General features: G+C 35.7%; 1 protein-coding gene across 9 annotated transcripts in view; it reads left to right on the plus strand.

Annotated features, from left to right (window-relative positions):
* The window catches only part of ATP11A (ATPase phospholipid transporting 11A), a 212,546-nt gene that overhangs the window by 39,905 nt on the left and 150,770 nt on the right, over positions 1-21,871 (plus strand). For 8 of the 9 annotated variants that reach the window (XR_007951752.1, XR_007951751.1, XM_051984222.1 and 5 more), the window contains one exon: positions 279-402. The exons of the other annotated variant lie outside the window; for it this stretch is intronic. Coding sequence is in view for 6 of the 8 variants with exons in the window: in XM_051984222.1 (XP_051840182.1) it covers positions 298-402 (105 nt within the window). In the remaining 2 variants the exon portion in view is untranslated. The remainder of the gene's footprint in view (positions 1-278; positions 403-21,871) is intronic. 9 annotated transcript variants of the gene reach the window in all.

Raw genomic sequence — 21,871 nt, forward strand, 5'->3', positions numbered from 1 at the left:
ATGTTAGCAGTTTTTATTTTTTGTAGTTTGATTCCACAGATAATTTTTCATAATAGCATGCTAGATGTTTACTTCTGAGTTGTAACCCTTGTAATGTCATATCAGTTAAGTAAACCTTATGTGTCCACTCTATACAGAAACTTGTACTAGATGTGGCTAGAATAAGATAAGACTTGCTTCTTCATTAAACTAACAATCTAGTTTTAATTTTACATTATGGTTAATTTTTCTTATGCTTAGGGAGAAATAAATACAAAATATATTCTTCACTTCTCTAGGACTTCTTTGTGAAACTCCATGATCAAATCCAGTGAATATGGTAAAGCAGGGATTGACTGTGAAGTGTGTTTCATCTTGATAAAGAGGAGAAAGAAGGTAGAAAGTCTTGTGTCTGGGAACATAGTAAGTACTTAATGAATCCTTTATCAAAGGATATGTTTTGTAATAGAAGAGGTGGGTGAACTTGAAGGTACTAAGATCCAAGGAAGGTGTGTTAGTTAACAATATTGTTACTCAGTCGTTTTAGTTCTATCCAACTCTTTGTGATCCTTATGGTGTTTTCTTGGCAAAGATACTGTAGTGGTTCGTTCAGCTCATTTTATAGATGAGAAAACTGAGGAAGACAGAATTAAGTGACTTGCTCAGGTACATACAGCTAGTAAGTGTCTGGGGCTGGATTTGAATTCCAGAAGATGAGACTTCCTAATTTCACAGTCAATCTCTGTCCATTGTGCTATCTAGCTGCCCATGTTGAATGTATCCTGATGTATGAGAGATGTTTTGTTCGAGTTCCACTAAATGATGTTAGTCTCAGATACTCACCAGAATTGTTAATCTGACCCAGTAATCTACCAAAACTAGATTACTTTCAATTGGAAAGACAACCCACAGGACTAGTTCATCATTTCAGATTTCTTGGACAAACAATATAAATTGACAATGACCTGGTTCCGGAAATGTTGAGGAAGAGTGCTGCCTGAATTTACTGCATTTAGTAAATTCTGTGTCACTTTTTTCCCCCAATAGTATTTTATTTTTCCAAATACATGTAAAGATAGTTTTCAACATTCATTTTTGTAAGACTTTGTGTTCTCCAATTTTTCTCCCCTCCCTCCTTACCTTCCCACCTTCTTAAGGCAGCAAACAATCTGATATAGTTTTTATATGTGCAGTCCTTTTAAAAACATATTTCCATATTTGTCTTGCTGTGTAAGAACAATAATATCCCTTAACATTTATATATCATAACTTATTCAGCTATTCCCCAACTGATGGGGATCCACTCAATTTCCAATTCCTTGCCACTACAAAAAGAGGCCCTACAAGGATTTTTGTACATGTGGATCCTTTTCCCTCTTTTATGATCTCTTTGGGATACAGACCCAGTAATGGATCACTTTTAGTAAATTCAATAGCCTCAGGCTTCTTCCCTGACCCATTAAAGAAAAAAGAAAGGCCATCTTTTAGAAATATTCTTCCACTGATGCTATTTAATCATGATTCATGAATGGACAAAATCTCTAACAAATTGAAATTGTAGGTTACCCAATAAGCAATAGAGAAACACAGAAATAGCTGGTGTCAAAATGCCAGTTTATTATCAAGAAAGAATTGTGCACCCGATACTATTTTTTTTAAACCTACTTTCAGAAAAGGAGGTCAGCTGCTCACATAAGGAGAACTAGGAGTAACAGGTGGATAGCCTGTGTGCTTCATTGGTATCCTTGTAATATCAAGAAATCTAGAGAAAGTCCCCAAGTAACATTGGGTGGGACAGACTTAAATCATGGACAAATTATATGTAATGAAAAGGTGTGTGCTATGCATGTTGAATGGAGTATCCATGTGGATGAGACCATAGATTCATTGAAGTATTGATTTTAGTTTTCTGAACTTTTAAGTAAGCACAAGAAAAAACTTTAGGATTTTTCTTTAATTATTTTCCTAATTATGTTTGGAATCTAGGTTTAGAAACATTGAGGAGTTTTATTTTTGCAAAATGAATGATCTAGATTTCCAGTGTCCTAGTGAATAACTAATTTTTTTTTTTTAGATTTCCCCCAAGCTAAAATCCTTGTAAGAAGTCTGTATATATATATATATATTATATATATATATATATTATATATATTATATATATATATATATTTTTTTTTTTTCTTGAATGAAAATCAGGAAGGAAACTTGGGTCTTGTTTTTAATATAAAGAAAATTAAACATGAAAGGTCTCATGATATGATAGGAAAAAAAAAAAAACTGGGCTTAGAATTAGGAATCAAATTCAAATCCCAGCTCTCCCAATACTCACTCTGTGACTGTGGACAAGTCTTTAAGTCTGCAAAATGACTTCTAAGGTACCTTTTATGACCCATTGTTATAAGAGAATTAGTTCATCCCCCAAATATGAGTAATTTATTGCACTCTACTATATCAGTTCCAGTAACTTTGTCTTTTTAAGTTTTGAGGGTAATGACTGCTCTCTGGAACTTAAGTTTCTTGTTTATGTTTCTATGTTTATTGGGAATTCTTGAACTCTTTGTCCTTAACTAATACTCCTTTTAAAAACAAACACAGACTGAAGCTTTCTTGAAGTCTTTACAAAAAAAAAAAAAAAAAACTACATTAAGTAGTTTTTAAAACAGTGTAAAGATAGTAGTCACTCAGCTCTACTGTTTTGTGATGTTATCTCAAAGAAAATGACACCTATTTATATTTTCAGTATGAAAATATGGCTATACTTATTTAATAAAGATTCTGTCTTCTAAATGAAAATTAATTTGATATTTTCTGTAAGCACACTATTTCTCTGGATATATTATTAATCAACCCTGGTTATAATTTAAAGAATAATTTTAAATGATTACATATCAGGTCAACTTTGGTTGTGTTTCATTAATCACAAAACTCTTAGGTAATCATCTTAAATACATATTTTAACAATAATTTCATTTTTTTCAAAATATATGACAGCTGTTTTTTTGAAATCTCCATTAAAAAGAAACTCACTACTTACTGAGACAATTAATTCAAGCTGTTGTTAGGAGAGTTTTTCCTTACTTCAAGCCTCAAATGATCTCTTTACAGCTTCCATACATTTTTCTCATTCTGCAAGTGGGGCCAAGCAGAACAAGTTTTCCACATGTTGGTCTCTAAAATGCTTAAAGATAGCCATCATGTCTTCAGTTTTTTCCAGCTACTCATCCCCTGAATTCCTTCAACCCACTCTTATTTGGCATGAACCTGGGCCCTTTCCCGAACTTACTTGTCCAAGGAAATTTACAGGTAAACACACTGAACTATGAATACTAAATTTTCTAATCTTCCCCAAGATTCGACAATCTCTGTTCTAGTTTTTTGTGTTCTGTTTAGTTTTACTTCTCAGTTTGGGTTCTGGCTAGTTGAAAAGTCACTTGGAGCCTTAGTAACTTATAGTGATTTTTTTATCTGCCCTTTTAGAAATTACAACATTGCAGGGTAAATGCATAGCTGTAAGGCCCCTGCTGTGATTTATAGTTTTAAGGAAGCAAGACTTTTGAAGGTAGATTTTAATTTGTAATCAGAAAGTGCTGATCACAAATTAACAGTACCCCATCCAAGTATTTTATATACTGTTTAAAGTTCCAGGATGTTTGTCATCATTCACTTTGAAACTTATCTGTTTCCTTAGTAATTGGTCAGGCTACTTTTTTTTATTTCTTTATTAGTTAAAGTCAAACATCTCTATAATAGAGGATATCCTAACTTTCCAGATTGAGACACAAGATGATCAAAGTGATTTCATATCATTTAGCACCAGTATAACTGTAGTTTTTCTGGAATGGAGAGATAAAATTCATCAGCTTAGCTATCAATTCTTAGTCAAAGATTTTGGGCATCAAATCACATTACTCTCTACAAGGTTGAAATAGTTCATTGCTTTGAAATATAAATGGATTGGCACTTAAGATAATATTGACACTTTAAAAGAATGGAAACTGCAAATATGTCATGTCATGTAAGTACTTTAAAATAAAAAAGCGTATTTCTCCCCCATCCTCCCCTAGTGTTCCATATGGTTCTTAACTTTAAGAAGTTGTCCTTCCAGAACAAAGGATGTGTGCAAGCCACAGTGAATGTGTATAAGCTCTACTGGACAGAAGCAGCATGTAGAGAATCTGAGAAGAGTAGTCGTAATCATAGCTGATCTTAATATGACACTTTAAAGGTTTACAGAATGCTTGCTATATGTTCTTTAATTTTTTCTTACAATAACCTTGGGGAGGGATACTTTTATTTTTTTCTCTCAATTTACAGATGAGAAACTGAAATTTAGAGCAGTTAAGTGACTAAGTGGTTAAGTAACATGATTACCTAATTGAAATATTATAAACAGATTTCAACAACATTCTCTCCTGGCACAACCATCCAGAAAGACCAGTCAGATCAGAGGCAATTAGAATCCTTATACAAGAATGTGTTCTAAATAATCCTAATTCCATGATCTTAATGTTTTTCTGCTAGATTTGGGTTTAAAAGTACAGTTAGACCTTCCCTTTAGTGTTGTTTCTGTTGTGGTGGTTGTTTATGGGAGTGATAGTAAGGTGCTATCGGGAAATAGCTATTAGCCTGAGAGTTGGGAAGTCTGGGTTTTTAAAAATCCTGCCACTTTGACTTTGGGCAAACAATTTAACTTCCCTGGGCCCCATATTCCTCAGCTAAGGGCTTAAACTAGATGATGTGTACAGTTCTTTCTTGCTCTAAAATTTTTTGTTTCTATCAAGTGTAACTGGTCCAGTGAGCATGAAGTGATGGCTAGTCATGACAGATTGAGTGTTAAGGCCTTGAATTTGCTGGCTAAGTTCCCTGCAGTGTTGATGATACTTAGGGGTTTCTCAGAAAAAATCTTTACTACTCCAAGGCCCATCTTAAGGAGAAAACATGGCTGCCTACCTTTTGAACAATTCTGTGATCCACTTGCCCAAGGCCACATAATAAGAAGTCAGAATTGAGAATTCAAACCAGTTGTCTTGACCTAAATTTTCTGTTCTTTTTGCTCTTTCACACAGCCCTGTGGAGAATATGAGAGTGCAAGACCATTGGTCTTGTCTTTAAGGAGCTTATGATGTAGTTCAAGCTACAAGGTCAACATGTATATAATAGGACAGCATGTGAAACATTGCTGCCCTGTTTTGATACAGTGTCTGAGGGTTTGAAGAGTAGAACTTCCTGGAGAAGGCAGGGTCTTGGGCCTTGGGCCTTGAATGAGTGAGTCATTGTGGGTAGTAGGGGGTAAGGCAATTTTTTTTTTTTTTTTGCTTTCCTAAAATAATAAAGAGTTCACATTTATATAGACTGCCTTGAGGTATGTACAGGACTTTCTTTGCTTCAACCCTGTGAGATAGGTAGAATATAAATAAGGGCACACAAAAGAGCCAGCCCAGAAAGAAATGGCCTTTGGAAAAAAAAAAAAAAAGCAGACTTTTAATAGACTTCTGAGGGTTGTGAAATTTCAGTCCTCAGAGAACTTTCAGAAAAAAGCTGAATCTCCTTCTGTATGGGATGCTGAAGGGACACAGTGAATTTGATGTGCAAGTTTGTAAATGGGTCATAGTAAGGGGAGTGTGAGAGTGCTGTGACAGGGACATATTTTAGGGAGCCAGGAGCAGGAGGGAGCATTTTAGAGGTTCCCGAAAGGCTCCTTTTCACTTCACTGCTCTCACAGTTGCTCTGGTGAGTGATAAGTGACCTCAGCTGCCAAGGGAAATGGGAGGAGCTGGAAGGAAAGAGGGATCTGCAAGAGTGAAGCCATGTGTATTTCTGTATCTGGGCATCAAGCTTTTCATTTTCTCCTACTCCCCAGGCTACAAATCTGATTGTAGGCCCGGGAAGTTAATAGTGCATCCCTAAAAACAACAACAACAACAAAAAAGGGATAGGAAGAGAGTTTGAGGAAATGATTGCCCCTCACCAGAGGAAGCCAATGTGATATCTGTTCTGGGAAAAGGTAGGGGAGCAGCCAGCAGCATGCCTGAGGAATGGAGAAGCATGCATGGGGAGGAAATGGCATAATTGAACTTCTGAGTGTTCATTCCCAGAAGATTCAAAACTCTGTGCAGCAAAAGAACCAGAGGGTAGTGGATTGAGGTTAAAACTTCTGTTTCTCTCTCTCTCTCTCTCTCTCTCTCTCTCTCTCTCTCTCTCTCTCTCTCTCTCTCTCTCTGTCTCTGTCTCTCTCTCTGTTTGTCTCTCTCTGTCTCTGTCTCTCTCTGTGTCTCTTTGTGTCTCTCTGTCTTTCTCTCTGTCTCTCTCTCTCTGTCGCTCTCTCTCTCTCTCTCTCTCTCTCTGTCTCTTTGTCTCTCTGTCTCTCTCTGCCCCCCCCCTCTCTGTCTCTTTGTCTCTCTCTGTCTCTGTCTTTCTCTCTCTCTGTGTGTGTCTCTCTCCTTCTCTCTCTCTCTCTGTCTCTCTCTGCCCCCCCCCTCTGTGTTTGTCTGTCTGTCTGTTTGTCTCTCTCTCTCTCTCTCTCTCTCTCTCTCTCTCTCTCTCTCTCTCTCTCTCACACACACACACACACACACACACACACACACTTCAAGATGATATACTAGGTAAAACAACTCATTTCACTTTCGTTCTTTGTTGTGTAGTAGAGTGGCCCCAGGGTGTGAATCTCTCCTCTGAGTAGGTTAGATCCCTCTGAAGGTTCACTAAAAAGTATCCATGACCCTAGGCTAGTCTTTTAATCTCTCTCTCCATTTTAGTTTCTGGATGGGAATAATTATAGTACCTCCTCTCTGGTGTGAGGGAGAAAGGTGTTTAAAAGATTACTTAGGTTAGAAATCTGGGAAATAGCAGAAGAAATGAATTAGAGAGAAATAAAAGAAGTGCTTCTTGGTACAGTGGGTTGAATTAAAGAGAGATTCATGCATAATATGTCCAATCAGACTTCAGGAGATAGGTGGTGGGAGCTGGCTGGCCATCGAGGTGATAGACAGAATGTCTGGACTTGAACTCTGCCTCAAACACTTGCTAATTGTGTGACTTATCTCATGGGGTTGTCAAGATTAAATGAGATAGGTACAGTGCCTTGCAAGCTTGAGAATTCTGTATCAATGGTAGTTAATAATAATAGTTCACAATTAGGGTATGACAAGGGATAATGAGCAATTAGGATAAAGGGCCAAGGGATTTGAGAGTAGAGAGGAGAATTGGTTAATTTTGAGATTGGAATTGGGGTGAATATGAAGGAAAAAAAAAGTTAAGTGATGGCCTGAGAAAATGGTAAAAGGTAGAAAGATTTGAGATTGTGATGAGGGCCAAGAATTTGAGTATAAATATTCAGTAGTACCAGAGAGAGAAAGAACATATGCTATTTCATATAACTTTGTTGAAACCTGGACATTTAAAAGATTTTTTGGCCAGTATGTATGTACAAATTATCTTAGATGGTATGAGGCTAGGCCTGGGTATCAGGAAGACTTCTTTTTCTGAGTTCAGATCTGGCTTCAAACATTTATTAGCTATGTGGCCCTGGCCAAATCACTTAACCCTGTTTGCTTCAGTTTCCTCATCTGTAAAATGAACTGGAAAAAGAAGTGGCAAGCCACTCCAGTGTCTGCCAGGAAAACCTCAAAAGAGGTAACAAAGAGTCACAAATGACTGAAAATAACTGAACTACAAGCAGATTATCTAATTCTTAGAGAATATATTATTTTGTCAAAACTATTATTTTGTCCCTTCCCATATTTATCTATAAGCACTGCAGTTATCTATGGCCAAAACATCTTCCACTATTGTCTAGATTATTCCCATGCTTTTATTTTAGAGGAAACCCTCAGGTTACCCTATTCATTAGGACTTCTGGGAATGATGACTGTCAACATTTCACCTTTTATTTTTTTAATCCATCTATTTAAAGTTATTATTACTTCTTTTGTTTTATATGAGACTTTCATTTCAGAAAAATGCCTAATCCTCCCTTTAGCGAATTAGTCATCCCCTTTAACTAAGAATTAAAAATAAAGGGGGAAAAGCAATTCAGCAAACTAGTTATCAGTATATCCATCCGAGTCTGACATTGTACGCAGTACATCTTTGAATAGAAGGAATGGCCACTTTTGTATTTGGTATTTATATTTATTTCTTCCTTTCCACAGTGTGCTTGCTTTCTTTCTATTACACATGCTCATCTTCTCCCTCCCCGCCTCCCCACCCCAGCCTCCAGGCAATTGGGATTAAGTGACTTGCCCAGGATCACACAGCTAGAAAGTGTTAAGTGTCTGCGACTAGATTTGAACTCAGGTCCTCCTGATTTTAGGGCTGGTGCTCTATCCACTGCACCACCTAGCTGCCTCAACACATGCTCATCTTAACAGCCTTAAATTTAAAACAACAATACAGCATAGCCTTTGCTTTCTTTCTTTCCATTATTTCTGCCATTTTCTTAATTTTCTTTCACTTTGTATCTCATCAAGTCCATCCTTTCTGACCTTGGCCACTGACTCTTGAACCCCAATGAGAGGGCTTCTCCCTTATTTTGATTTTACTGAAATGGCTGTCTTTTGTGGGGAGGCCTGACTCCATTTAATCACAAAAATCCCATAGCTTTTCCTTTCCTCATCTTCAATACCTTTTCAACACTTGACTTTTCTTTTTTTCTTAAGCTTCTTCTTGTTGTACTTAATGACATTATATTCTCATGGTTCTACCTTTGTGACTGTTCCATTCTGTCTCCTTCATTGGCTTTTTAGCTTTCTCTAGCCTCAGAATAACTAAGTATATGCGCCAAGGATTGATTATAAGCTCTGTTCTTTTTCTAATCTCTCCTTCAAAGAGCTTATCGACTTTAGGCTTCAACTATCAGCTATACTTAGATTAATCCAAAATTTATATCCAGCCCTGACCTTGCTCTTGAAATTCATTCCTGTGATTCCAGTTGACTTATGGACATTTATACTTGGTTCTTTTGCTATCATTTCAAACTCAATATTTCTAAAATTAAATTCATAGTTACCCCTTTTTCTTCCCTTCCCCCCTTTACACTTGTCAAAATTTCTAGCATCAGAGTTCAAAAGCTGGACCCCAGACATCTAGTCCAACTCTCTTATTTTCCAGATGAGGAAATTGAATCCAGAAAAGATCTGATTCCAGTTCAATGCTTCCCCCACATACACTCCATATCACCTTTCAAGTTTTATGGTCATTTTTGACTCTTCCATCTTCTTTGCACTTGTGTACCAAAAGCTGTGGATCATTTTTGCATGATATTTTCATTTTTATCCCCTTCTTTTTACTTCCAGTTTGTACTGTCAAGGCTCTTAGAGCCTTCAAATTGGGGTCTTTGCTTTTGGTCCATCCTGCATAAAAAAGTCAAGTGAATTTTCTTAAAATGCTGCTTTCTTTGTGTATTCCTTTAGGTATCTATTAAAAAATTTGACAGGTTTCCCTTGACTGCATAATAAATCTAGAAATTTTAGCCTGATTTTTCAAGGCCTTTTACAGTCTCACCTCTCAAATCTTATAATACCCTATTCTCTCCTATTCACCTTTTGAGCCAGAGTACTGATTCCTTAATAAATGTTGTTTGACTGATCTCTCATGAACTAGCCTGTTTTCTTTTTTGTTCATTCATTTCTTGGATTACAACTTTTATACCACTTTTATATTCATAGGTAATTCTGTTAAGCATCGTGCTAAAAACCTACTCATTGCTACCATATTGGTCTCCTTTTTTCTTTAGGTACAGATCATTTTCACTAGACTCTTAACATCCCTTGCCTTATAGTCATGTCATGTGTTAGATATGTCATCTTTACTGCATACACTCTATTTCACCGACTCAATAATAAATTTGCTGAGGCCAGGCTCCATGTTCTATCTTTTTTTTTTTTTAACCTCCTATAGTATGTAGCCTCCTATATTAGTAGAAGTCTTGGGTCCCCAGTGTATGTCATTGATTACTAGTTTAAAAAAAAAATCTAAGTATCCTTAATGACCGTTTGTATTTCAATAGCACCTCTAAACTTCATATATGGGATTTCATGTATTTCTAATAACAGTATTCATCACAAGGGCAAATATCATTTACTTCATTTTCTAGAGAAGTAAACTAGATTATAGAAAGATTTAGTGACTTGACCAGAGTTACAGTTAGCTAAGTGATAGTGCTTTTCAGACTTCCAGATGAGCTTTTTTTTTTTTCCCCAGAAGCTTATGCTTTTTCTTGTAAGGAAGCCTGCCAAGAAAGCAGCATAAAGGGTGCTGAGATACAAATAAATGTAGGGGAGAAGACAAACGAGAACAGAATGATTGCAGGAGTTTTCATCTTCTGTCACAAGTTTCAGTCACAGTATATAGGATTATACTATATACTTAGTCACATATTTCTTTCCTCAGCCCCTATCTCCATGAATCTCATATGTGTTTCAAAGCCTGTTAATCTGATAGTGATGTTGAGTTAAGATACATAAGTCTTTTGAACATTTTTGATAATCCCTCTTTACATTCTACCTTAAGGAAAAAAAATGTGTCTTGAGCTAGAAAGACTTAGATTGTAGTAGTTAAAACGCAAAAGGAAATCAATGCCCCAAATAAGTGATAATTGAATAAGAGAATACAACATGATCCGGTTTCTAGCTCCAGATGACAGTTAAGTTCAGATGTGGTTGAACTGTTAGGTATATTTAATTAACAAGTCAACTGGAAGGAGATCCTTAGTAACATTTGAACTAGTTTAGTATTTAGTATTTAGGTAACAGTTTTAGAGCTGGAAGTGACTGTAGAGATTATCAATTGGTCAGTAAATATTTATTAAAAATGCTATACATTATTTTAAGCTCTGGGTTTTTATTTGGTCCAATAACTTATTTTTTAGATCTGTTCCTTGAATGAAGTCTTAGAAGCAAGCTTATCAAATTTTTCAGATGACATAAACTTGGGGTGAATAGCTGACATGTTGGTTGACAGAGTATTATAAGGTCTTGACAGGTTAGAAGAGCTTTGACAGCTGGCAGAAGTGAATAGAATGAAATTTAATAGAGATAAATGTAAAATCTTACATAGTTTTTTTAAAAAAAAAGTTTACTTCACAAGTACAGTAATATGTGTTGGCAATTCAGGTGAAAACATCTGTAAGTATTCATTGAATGAAATTTTAACATAAATCAATAGCACAATATGGCTCCTAGAAAAGTGAATGACTTCTTGGGGAAAATGTATCCAGGTAAAGGGTTAGTAGTAATTCCATTCTCATCTCTGTTTTGAAGAGGCCATCCTGATACCATTATGTTCTAAGAATTAACATTTAAGAACATCATTGAAAAATTGGACTTTGCCCAGAGGAGAGCATCCTGTATGGGGAAAAGTCTAGAAATCATATCTTGTGATAAATAGATGATGGAAACAGGGCTGTTCAATGTAAAGCCTTGTTGGACAGCAGAGCTGCCTTCAAATATTTGAAAGGGTATGAGACTTACTAGGTAGTCTTTATTGGAGTAGCAAATCAGATTATTCTAAACATTAATTTTTGTAAAGTATAAAATGATTACAGCACGTGTGTGTGTGTGTGTGTGTGTGTGTGTGTGTGTGTGTGTATGTACTTCAGAGGCATGGACTTTATTAAGAAAAAACTATTTGAATGTTGACATGAAAGTACTTAGGACAGCTAGGTAGACTATGATGGATAGAATAGTGGACTGGAAATCAGGAATATTCATCTTCCAGAGTTCTAATCTGGCCTCAGAAACTTACTAGCTATGTCTCCCTGGGCAAGTCATTTAACTCTGCCTCAGTTTCCCTCATCTGTAAAATGAGCTAGAAAAGGAAATGACAAATGACTCCCATATCTTTGCCAAGCACAGTTGGACACTACTGAAAAGCAAGGCAGAAAATGAAAGTATTCATCTCAGATATAATGCTGTATGATCTCATTGGTATAAGTATTCTATTGGTAGACATTGTAGGCCATTTATGTGCCTTCCCAGTCTGTGTTAAAAGTTATCCTTGTCCATGTCTTTTCATTGATTCTCTTTGAGAGGATTTATTTAACATTTTTTTCTATGTCTTTTAATATTGTATGACTAGACTACTAGTTTAATCTATCCTGTCTGTGAATCCCTTATTCCTGATATATGACTGGTCCATACATGTTTCTGGTCATATAGGCATACTATCTTGTTTTATAAAGTATTTCATTTTAAGTAGCTACTGAAAATAACTATTAAGTTTGTTCTTATTACAAACAAAATTAAAGATGCAGAAAATTCAACCATAGATTCTAAAAAGCAGTCACTCAAAATGCAGAAAAAAAAAATATATATATATACTGTTGGAGAGGATTTAAAATTGATTTTTGGGATCAATACTATTATAATACAGGCTTCAGTCAGGAGTATTGAATCTTGTGGAAGCATCCTTCTTAAAATTAAATAGTTCTGATATGCATAAACCCAGGAAGTAAGCAACTGCCATGAGTTCCATCATGATTTATATAAAGAATAGCCACTTGCTAGGTACTCAGCCAGAAGACAAGCCAAACTGACTTAGATTGAAGTAGGAGAGACTCACGTTTGTGTTCTCCACTGTTTTCACCAGTGAGTGGCTAGAGATTCAGTCTTTGCTGAACTCTGTGGTGACACTGAGCATCAATTGTAAACATTATTAAAAGGATTTGACCTAAGGTAGAATAATGGAAAACCTACCTTGGCCTTGTGTATACATGTTAAGTTTCTCCCCCTGCATTTGCTCTGCTTTTCCTCTCAGCCTTACCATTGCTGTTTGTATGAAACTCAAATTTGAATGCTGTTCACTGTGTCTTTTAGTCTAAATCTCTCTTTATTTTTCTCTCTGGGGGCCAATGGAGTATGGAAATCTTCCATCTTAGATGTTCTAAATATATTTTAACATTCCCAGCCTTGCAAAGCAGCCATCACCAGTGATTGTCTTCTGAAAACTCTTTGTTGGGTGAATAGGGGAGACCCAATTCCTGCTTTCTAAGTCGATGGACATTTTTGAGGCTACTCATTGTCAGCATAGATCTCTGTGTCATGAACAGCATGTAGATCCTTGTTCAGTGAATAAATATTGAACAAGTACAGCAAAGCATTGACAATGTGAACAAGCTAAGAGATGTTTACATAGGAATTAAAAGAGGAAATATAGTTACAAAAAATAGAAGAGATAGCAATAATATCTCTTCCAATTAGGAAAGGATTTGGACTTTAACTAGGAGATTTTCATGAATAGAGAGACTATAGTGAGCTGGAGGAAACATGCCAGGTATAACATTAAGTAGACCTAAGAAAAACCTTTTAAGACAGGAGTAGTTTTCTTTTTAAAATTTTTTTCTTTGTAATTTATTTATTTATTTATTTTAATATATGTTTTATGAATCATGTTCATGAGAAAAATTAAAGCCAAAAGGAAAAACCATGGGAGAGATTTAAAAAAAAAAAAAAACAGGGGAAAAAAAGATGAGTTGATTTACATTCAGTCTCCTTAGTTCTTTTTCTGCATGCAGATAGCATTTTCTGTCCAAAGTCTATTGGGATTGCTTTGGATCACTGAGTCACTGAGAAAAAAGTCTTTCATAGTTAATCATTGCACATTCTTGGTGTTGTTGTGTACAATATATTCCTGGTTCTGGTTGTTTCACTCAGCATCAGTTCGTGTAAATCTTTCCAGACCTTTCTAAAATCAGCTTGTTCATCATTTTTATAGAACAATAATATTCCATTGTCTTCATATATAACTTGTTCTGCCATTCCTCAAATGTTGGTCATCTAAGGAATAGATTTCCAACTTCAAATAGCTCACTATTACATATAAGATCAAATATAGACTCCTTCATTGGGTACAAAGAGTCCTTCCCAATCTGGCTTCAACCTGTGTTTCCAGGCTACTGTCCATTGCTCCCCTTCATACACACTCCTGCCCACCCTCACTGGTCTTCCTTTTGTTATTCATATCTGATAGTACATCTTGTCTTTGTACAAATTATCCCTCATGCTTAGAACATCTTCCTTCCTAACTTCTCCCTTTTTAGAATCCTGAGTTTCCTTTAAAGTTCAGTTCTTTGAGAGTGTAAGAAGCCGTCTCTTCTATAACACCTTTCCTGATCTCTTAGCTGCTAGTGCCTTCCTTATCTTCAATCAAAGCTATCCCATTTAAATGATTCATGAGAAAGATATTATCTTTCTTATTTTATTTATTTTAATCTTATTAAATATCTTTTAATATACTTATATGTATAGGCTATCTGCTCTAATAGGAGTGTATGCTCCTTTAGGGCAAGAGCTCGTTTATTTATGTTTGTATTCCCTAGTATCTGTCCCAGTGCCTGGCACATAATAAATAACTTGATTGAATGGTTTTACAAAGGGAACAAATTTGAGCAGATTTGCCTGAAAAGAACAGAATAAAAATGAGTTGAAGAATAAAAGATAACATCAAAGTATTACACTTTGGGGCACCCTGATGAAAGGCTCTGCCATATAAGTAGATCCTTTATAAAGTTGTCAAACAATTTTTAATTTGCATTATAACCCATTGCAGTTAGTCATAAAACTTCTGCTCTATTGTCTTTTAATCAGTTTCTCAACAATATTACTGGGATACATGAACTGCCACCTGAACCTCTTTTTCACTAATAGAACCAGTTACTGACATTAAGTGGGGATAATACTTGCCTGTAAGAAGATTCATATCCTAAGATTTCCCCAATTGTGAGAAATCTGCAGTCTTTCTAAAGGACCTTCCCCCAGAAGACTTACTGCATGAGAAAAATGGAGAGAAATGTTTTCACACTGCTAAATCTATCAGGCTTTGGAGAGCTATGTTTTTGTGGAGTCTGATTAGATTAATGTCAAGCTTTTATCTGGGACTTTCTTTCCAAGGAATGCTTCATTTCTTTGGGAATGTCTTCCCTTTGCTAGACAGAGGAATTCTTAAAGCACGCAGAATTTCAGTGGCCCTACAGATTTTGCCAGTTACATTCACAAATTTTTGTTACTCCTTATTTGTTTTTGTCAAAATATATATTAAGTGGTGAAAAATAATCTTTTTGAAGTAAATATGCTAGTTTTAATCCACAACTGTCAAACAAATAGGAATGAAGAAAGTATAAGCTTCATCTATAAATGTTACTAGCTTTCTTAAGACCTATCAGAATTTTAACTTATTTATGATTATTAAATAATAACTTTCATTCTCTATGGTTATTTTCTGCTTTCTCTTCCCATACAGATATGTGTCTCTATATTTTTGTTTCAGAGCCCTTCGTCCCCTCATTTGAGTGAGTTTTTATGTTTTGTGCTACTCCAGTATTCCATCTCTTAGCACAGTTATTTATATGCATGGAGTATCCCTTGTTGAATGCTTGTTCGTTAGATGCCTAGTTAAAGTCCTGCCACCTCTCTGCAGGTGATCCAGACCTCACAGAGCCATTTGTTTACATTACTTTAATTTATTCACCACATATTATAATTATTTGTATTTGTGCCACATCCTGTTTCTAATCATATGTTCTTGGAGGCCAAGGACTGGCTTATCTTAAGTTATTTTACACAATACACAACATACTGCATAATCCAGCACATAATGAGCATTTAATAAATATGTCTTGAATGAATATAGTATATTGTAGTAATAACCTAAAGTGCATGAGAAATAAATTTTTGATTTCTACTTAGAAGACTTAATATAAAACACAATTGAAAACTACAGTTAGAAAACACATACTGTTTTATGGGAATTGTTTTTTTTTTTTACTTAGTAAAAATAATGTTGAGAAACATAACTAACAGATTATCAAGATAATATTTTTTTGAGGAACATCAATTGAAATAAAATTGGTTTATGCCCTTCTAACAATAATAATCATCACAGAGGGAGCATAGTAATGTACAGTGTGAAGAAGAATGGATTTGTAAAAGCTGGGTTTAGATTCTTGCTGTGACAGTTATTAGCTTCATAACCTTCAGTTTTATCATTTTAAAAATAGAAGTAACACTTTTGCCTATCTCATAGTATTTATGTGTGGAAAGTACTTTGTAAAAGTTTTAAGACCTGTCTGTAATGTGACCCTGGTGATGTGATCTTGAGTAATTTAATTTCTCAGTCATCTAGATAACTTAAAAGTTATAGAGAAGGTGTCAACCTGCATTGGGAAGGGGAGTTTTCTCACCCTGAGTTTCTAATTAGTATAATGACAAGTCTTGTCCTGTTACTATCAATAAAATTTCTCTTAATTTAATAAAATTTATTATCCTAATAAAAATTTTTCTTAAGGATGCTCTGATCTAGAGAACTTAAAACCTATCTAGCCTAATCCCCTCGTTTTATAAATAAGAAAATAAGAGACCCAGGGAAGGTAAGTGCTTTGCCCAAGCTTTCAGAGGTAGTGAGCATCAGAGTAGGATTTGAACCCAGGTCCTCTTCCAACCCTGATTTGATGGTGCTGTATAGAATAAGATATATATGGCACCTGCTCTCTGAATTTAAAAATCTAAAAGAAAAATGCCTAGATACAAAATTAATCTAACTAGCCTTTATTAAGTGCATCATCAAATGTGGTACATCAAGCTAAGTACTATGAGAGAGAAAAGATGACTAAAACTTGGTCCTTAATCCCCCACTCCTAATTTATAATCTACAGTAGAGGTGATGAAATGTTGCATATATGAATAAATATAACATAAATAAGCATGGCCAGTGCTTAAGGGAAGTGTTATTCACCAGGTGCTGTGAGTTCACATGGAGTAAGAATTTTAAGCTGAGAGGAATCAGATAAGGCTTCATGGAGGGGGTGTTAGTTGAGATAAACTCTGAAAGGCAAATATGATTTCGAGGTAGCGATAGGAGTGGGAGGGAAGATATTCTTGGCATGGAAAAAACTTAGAGACTTATGTATAAGGCATATTTATAGTTGAATAGCAAGTCCTGAATATACAAAAATAGTCACTCTTAACTGCATTGGTAAATCCCTGGAAATTTGAGGTGTTAGTTGAAAATAAAGACAGCACTCAAGTCGTATGCTATCCTCTAGGGTTTTAGGATGTGATAAGCAGTGCTTAAATTGTATGTATGGTAATTTTGAGCCTTTTTGCTTCTAGTCAATGTAATAATGGGAGAAAACAGTTTTCTAACTTAATTATTGTGTTGGTTAGTCATTCGGTTGTGTGTCACACTTCATGACCACATTTGGGGTTTTCTTGGCGAGATACTAATAGTTTGCGTTTCTTCTTCCAGTAAACAGGATTAAGTGACTGCCCAGGGTCACATTAGTAAATGTCTGAGACTAGATATGTAGTTCTCCCTGACTTTGAACCCAGAGTTCTCTCCACTGGGCCACCTGCCACCTAGACATAAAGACTAAGTGACTTGCCCAAGTTCTTCCTGACCCTAGGCCCAGAGTTCTAACCAATGAACCAGCTAACTATCTCCTAGGCAAATAAAGTTAAATGACTTGCCAGCCAGTAAGTGTTTGAGACTGGATTTGAACTCAGGTACGCCCAGTTCTCTATCCATTGAGCCAACTGGCTAGTTGGCTCATAACCCAATCATACTCAAAATTGGGCCTTCACTTTGTTAAAAGGCAATTCTGTTGGGAGTCATGTTCAAATCTAAAATACTGGCAAGGACAAAAGTGAATGGCTGTGATTTAAGTGCCGGAAAAACTGCTCATGTGGCATCTTGCCTCAGCATCTTTCTCTTAAGACTACATATAGTCAGTCAGTATTTATTAAGTACTTATTATGTTCTAGGATTGTCACATAATAATTGCTGAATTTGAAAAGGATTTTGCCATTCCCTTGGCCACTAGAATTTTTAAAAATATAATTATTGATAGTATGATGATGATTCAACCACCCAGTGACTGACACAGCTTTAGCCAATGGACATCAATCAGACAATCTTCTAGGACATGGTATCTTCTTGTTTCCTTTTATTCATCTTTTTTCACGGAAAAGGATACACAGACTGGTCTCTAGAGGATTTTGTTTGGGAAATGATACAAAGTTTCAACACAGATGATTCCTTTGAACACTTTAAAATTGTCCTTGGCTTGATTTATTTTTAGGGCTTATGTTCATAAACGGACCTTAGCCATATTTAGAACTATTTTCAAGATAATTTTTCTTAGTATTATATCTTTCCATATAATGATTGAATTATTTCAGTTCCTGTCTTTTTATTTGCCTTTATGTTCCTGACATGGAGAGACATAGGAAGAATTAAAGTAAGAAATGCTATTAGAAATGATGAAAGTAGTTTTATTTCAAGCTCTGGTAAATAACTTTACACTGGACATCATTAGAAAGATGTACTTACAACTGAAAATATTTCACATACGTTGTCAGCACATTGCCCTCATGTTTCATTTGATTTTAACTTAAGTACATTTGTAAAAGGATAATGTCAAAATGCATTTTCTTAATTGTATATTATTAGATTTGTTGGGTCAGAGATTCTTTTGTGTGACATACACCTAGTTGAAATAATCATGTGCTGTGCCATCAGGCACAAGATCACTTCATGGTGGTTTCCTGTTTATTTTTATCTTACAAATTAATGAGGCTGATATTTTTATTACTTTTAAACACTGAAAAGAGCTTGGTGAACCTACAAATTGTTTTAGCATTTTGTTTGATACAACAACAATAAAGATTTAATTCTGTTCTAGAGAATACTGGTTTCTTGAAGATGAAAAAGCAAGCCTAATTTTTTTGGTGTTTAGATAAGATAGGTACATTGGACCTTTTTTCTATATCATAAAATGTACAGATTTTATAGTGAGATAAAATGTCAGAATTTTTTCCTTTTTTATTGGCCATTGAAATCATCCAGTTTTCTCAGTTTTTACTTGACACAAAGCTGTGGAAATGGGCACTAAAATCCTTCTTCTGAAATGTTTACTTACTACAGTGTTTCTAGGCCTGGGTTTTACAGTACCCAAGTGTATTTATCTCAAGAGAGTTGTAGAAAATCTCAAAACAAAATTGTTTGTCCCTTTAATTTTATAAGGTATCATATCATAGATTCACTTCAGGGGGAAGGGATTGGAAGAATTGTCTTAAAGTCAGTAAAATGATTAGGGGCTTTAGGAATCAGATTTGCACTTGTACAGATTTGTGAGGAAATCTTAATTCTTTGAAGGCAAGGGCCTTTCACATTTCACCTATTCATTTTTCCATGAATTTCCAAATGGGGGAGACAGAATGGTGATGTGCTAAGTATTACCTTTGGAGCCAGAAGATTTAGATTCACCTGTGTGATATTGAGCTTGACCAGATATGAGGTAATTGAATTCTGTAAACTCTTGAGTTTTCTTTGTACTCTAAAATCTTCTGATTTCCATATATACCTACATATTGTAAATTTTTGAAAATCTTCTGATTTCCACATATACCTACTTATTTATATTATAAATTTTTGATAATAACTGAATTGAGAAAATCAGAAGCTCTGCCTCTTCATAATAAAAATTAGGTCTAAGAGCATTGCCCGTTCATTCACCCTTGTATGCCTGTACAGACCTGCATGCTTTGCTTCCTTCCTTCAGCTTTTCTCATTTGTGAAATGTAGGAAGCATACCTGCGGACTTAATGCTTGCTCAACAACACTGTTCTCAATTGGGCAGCAACATCAACTATTGTAACACATTTGGGACACCAAAAGTAAGTAAAAGAAAAAGTCCTCAATGGCATGGTGAGTTACAAAGCTTACTCGCTTTGCATTTGAGGAATAGGCCAAGCAAGGTTTAGATGATGACCAGTCTGTTAAATCGATTTAACAAACTTGGGAGAAAGATTTAGAAGGAACAGGCTCAGGGCAGGGTGTGCTAGAAAGTGAAACACTCAGAACTGACAATTAATTGTGAGGGAGGAGACCTCAAGGGCAGCAGAATCCCCAGCTATAAAGCAGACTTTGCTCTGAGCACATCACAGCCTAGTACAGTAATTATGCTTGATAATGATGGCCCTGAGCAAGGGAATGTTAAATTATGTTGGTTATTCCTCTGTTTGAGAAGGCAGGGAATTATGCAATCAATTCTAGGAACATTTCTATAGGGGAAAAAAGGATTCATTGTAAAGTAATTTCTAAACAACAGCCTCTATATGAAGTAGGACTCAACTTAAACTTTCCCATTTTGGTCCCAGTACCTTTTCCTGCAATTTCATGCTTAATGCTAAAAAATTCTAGGTACTGGAAATTTCACTTAGGAGGTTTTCTACCTTCCCCTCTGGACCCATCATATCAATTAAATGGAATATTATGTCTTTAGTCAAATGCGTTGGTAATCAAAAGAATTTGGCTTGTTTGTCTACTCAGAAAAGACCGAGTAGGGGAAGGGTCTGTATTGCCCAGATTTTAACAAGGACCTTGTACAAGAATATGTCTCTGTGGGACAGACCGTAGATGGACACTGAAAACCAGAATTGATCAGGAGGCAGTGCTTTGGATTGCTTTCAGGAAAGGACCCTATGCTTGCTATGATCACCCTTGTCATGTCATTGACAATGAAGGACAAACTTGAAATCTTCCCTTTCAAGCACAGGTCCATCTTTCTAATATCAGTGTTGCTATCTGATAGTAAGACATGAAATATCATAAAGAGAGCACTGGAGGGGCAAAAGCTGAACATGAACAGATGACTCTGCAATGGGTAATTCACAAGAGACTCCAGAGAAGGATGGGAATAAGAGATGTAGTCAAAGAATTATATGATAGAAAAAGAAGATAGGCTGGTTACGACACTGGGGGACAGCTAGATTCTTCTGCTGGAATTCCTCATGGTTTCAGGAGATGAGAAGAAGGTTTCATAGCATGGATCATCTCTAGCAAACTTTTGAGGAAACAGACAAGTGTTGTTTAGGCAGGTAGATTTGTTTTATGGATGGATTATGATTTGCATTGATGGAGGGAACTCTGTAATTGAGGAGATCATTAATCCATTTGAGTAATCGAGAGAGCATTACCATTACAATCTGAGCTAGGGTACCATCAGACTTGCCTGACACTTGAAAAGATATCCTTCCAGGGAAACTGATAGGCATAGCAGGATCAGTTACCAGCTCAGAGTAGTGTCATGTACTAGGAATCACAGGGTTCACCATACTGGCATCATAAGGTGGATAGAGAAATTGGAGTCGAAGTGTGGGTTTGGAAGAAGACAGGACCAGACAGACTGGCAGCACTGATCTCTCTGGGCTGTCTGACTCTTGGTAAATTATCAGATTTAAATGATCAGACCCAGGTCTATGGAGATAACTGTGGGTTACAACAACTGCCAAAATCTTGTCTAGGAGCAAAACTGTAGATGAATGTGGGAATTACATCTACATCTATTCCAGATGAGCAGGGGAATAATAAGGGCAGGAAGTTAGGTCAAAGGCCAGGCCCACACTGGAAATTGTAGCTGTATTTGGCTTGAAGTGAGAGTTTACTGTAAACTCTCAGGAAGAATTACAATATACAGTTACTGTTCTCTGCATTCTTCAGTGGGGAGGATGCCAAAGGGGTTAGGTGACTTCAACAAAAGTACAAATTTCTTTTTAAACTCATCTTTTACTCCCGCTGGAAGGACAAGGCGTAACTTGTGAATCATAAAAATGAATTCATTCATCAAATTATTCAATTCAGGACATGTTCCTAAAAAGTTAGAATATCTATTCTAGGCAGCTGTCTCATTGCCTGTTACATTCTACATTTGTTGTTGTTGTTCTTTGTTTTGTTTTTTTAAAATAGTGTCCAGTTTCCTTTAGTGGAACTCAATTATAGCAACAATTTCTAAAAGGATTCCTAAAAAAATCTTCTTAAAACAAACAGAACAGGAAACAATTGACAGAGTTTAAAAGTGGAAAAAGAAGTTAGAAGCAATGTCAGAAAAAAAAAATAG

The sequence above is a fragment of the Antechinus flavipes genome, chromosome 3 (genome assembly GCF_016432865.1).
Source record: "Antechinus flavipes isolate AdamAnt ecotype Samford, QLD, Australia chromosome 3, AdamAnt_v2, whole genome shotgun sequence".
Taxonomy (NCBI): domain Eukaryota; kingdom Metazoa; phylum Chordata; class Mammalia; order Dasyuromorphia; family Dasyuridae; genus Antechinus; species Antechinus flavipes.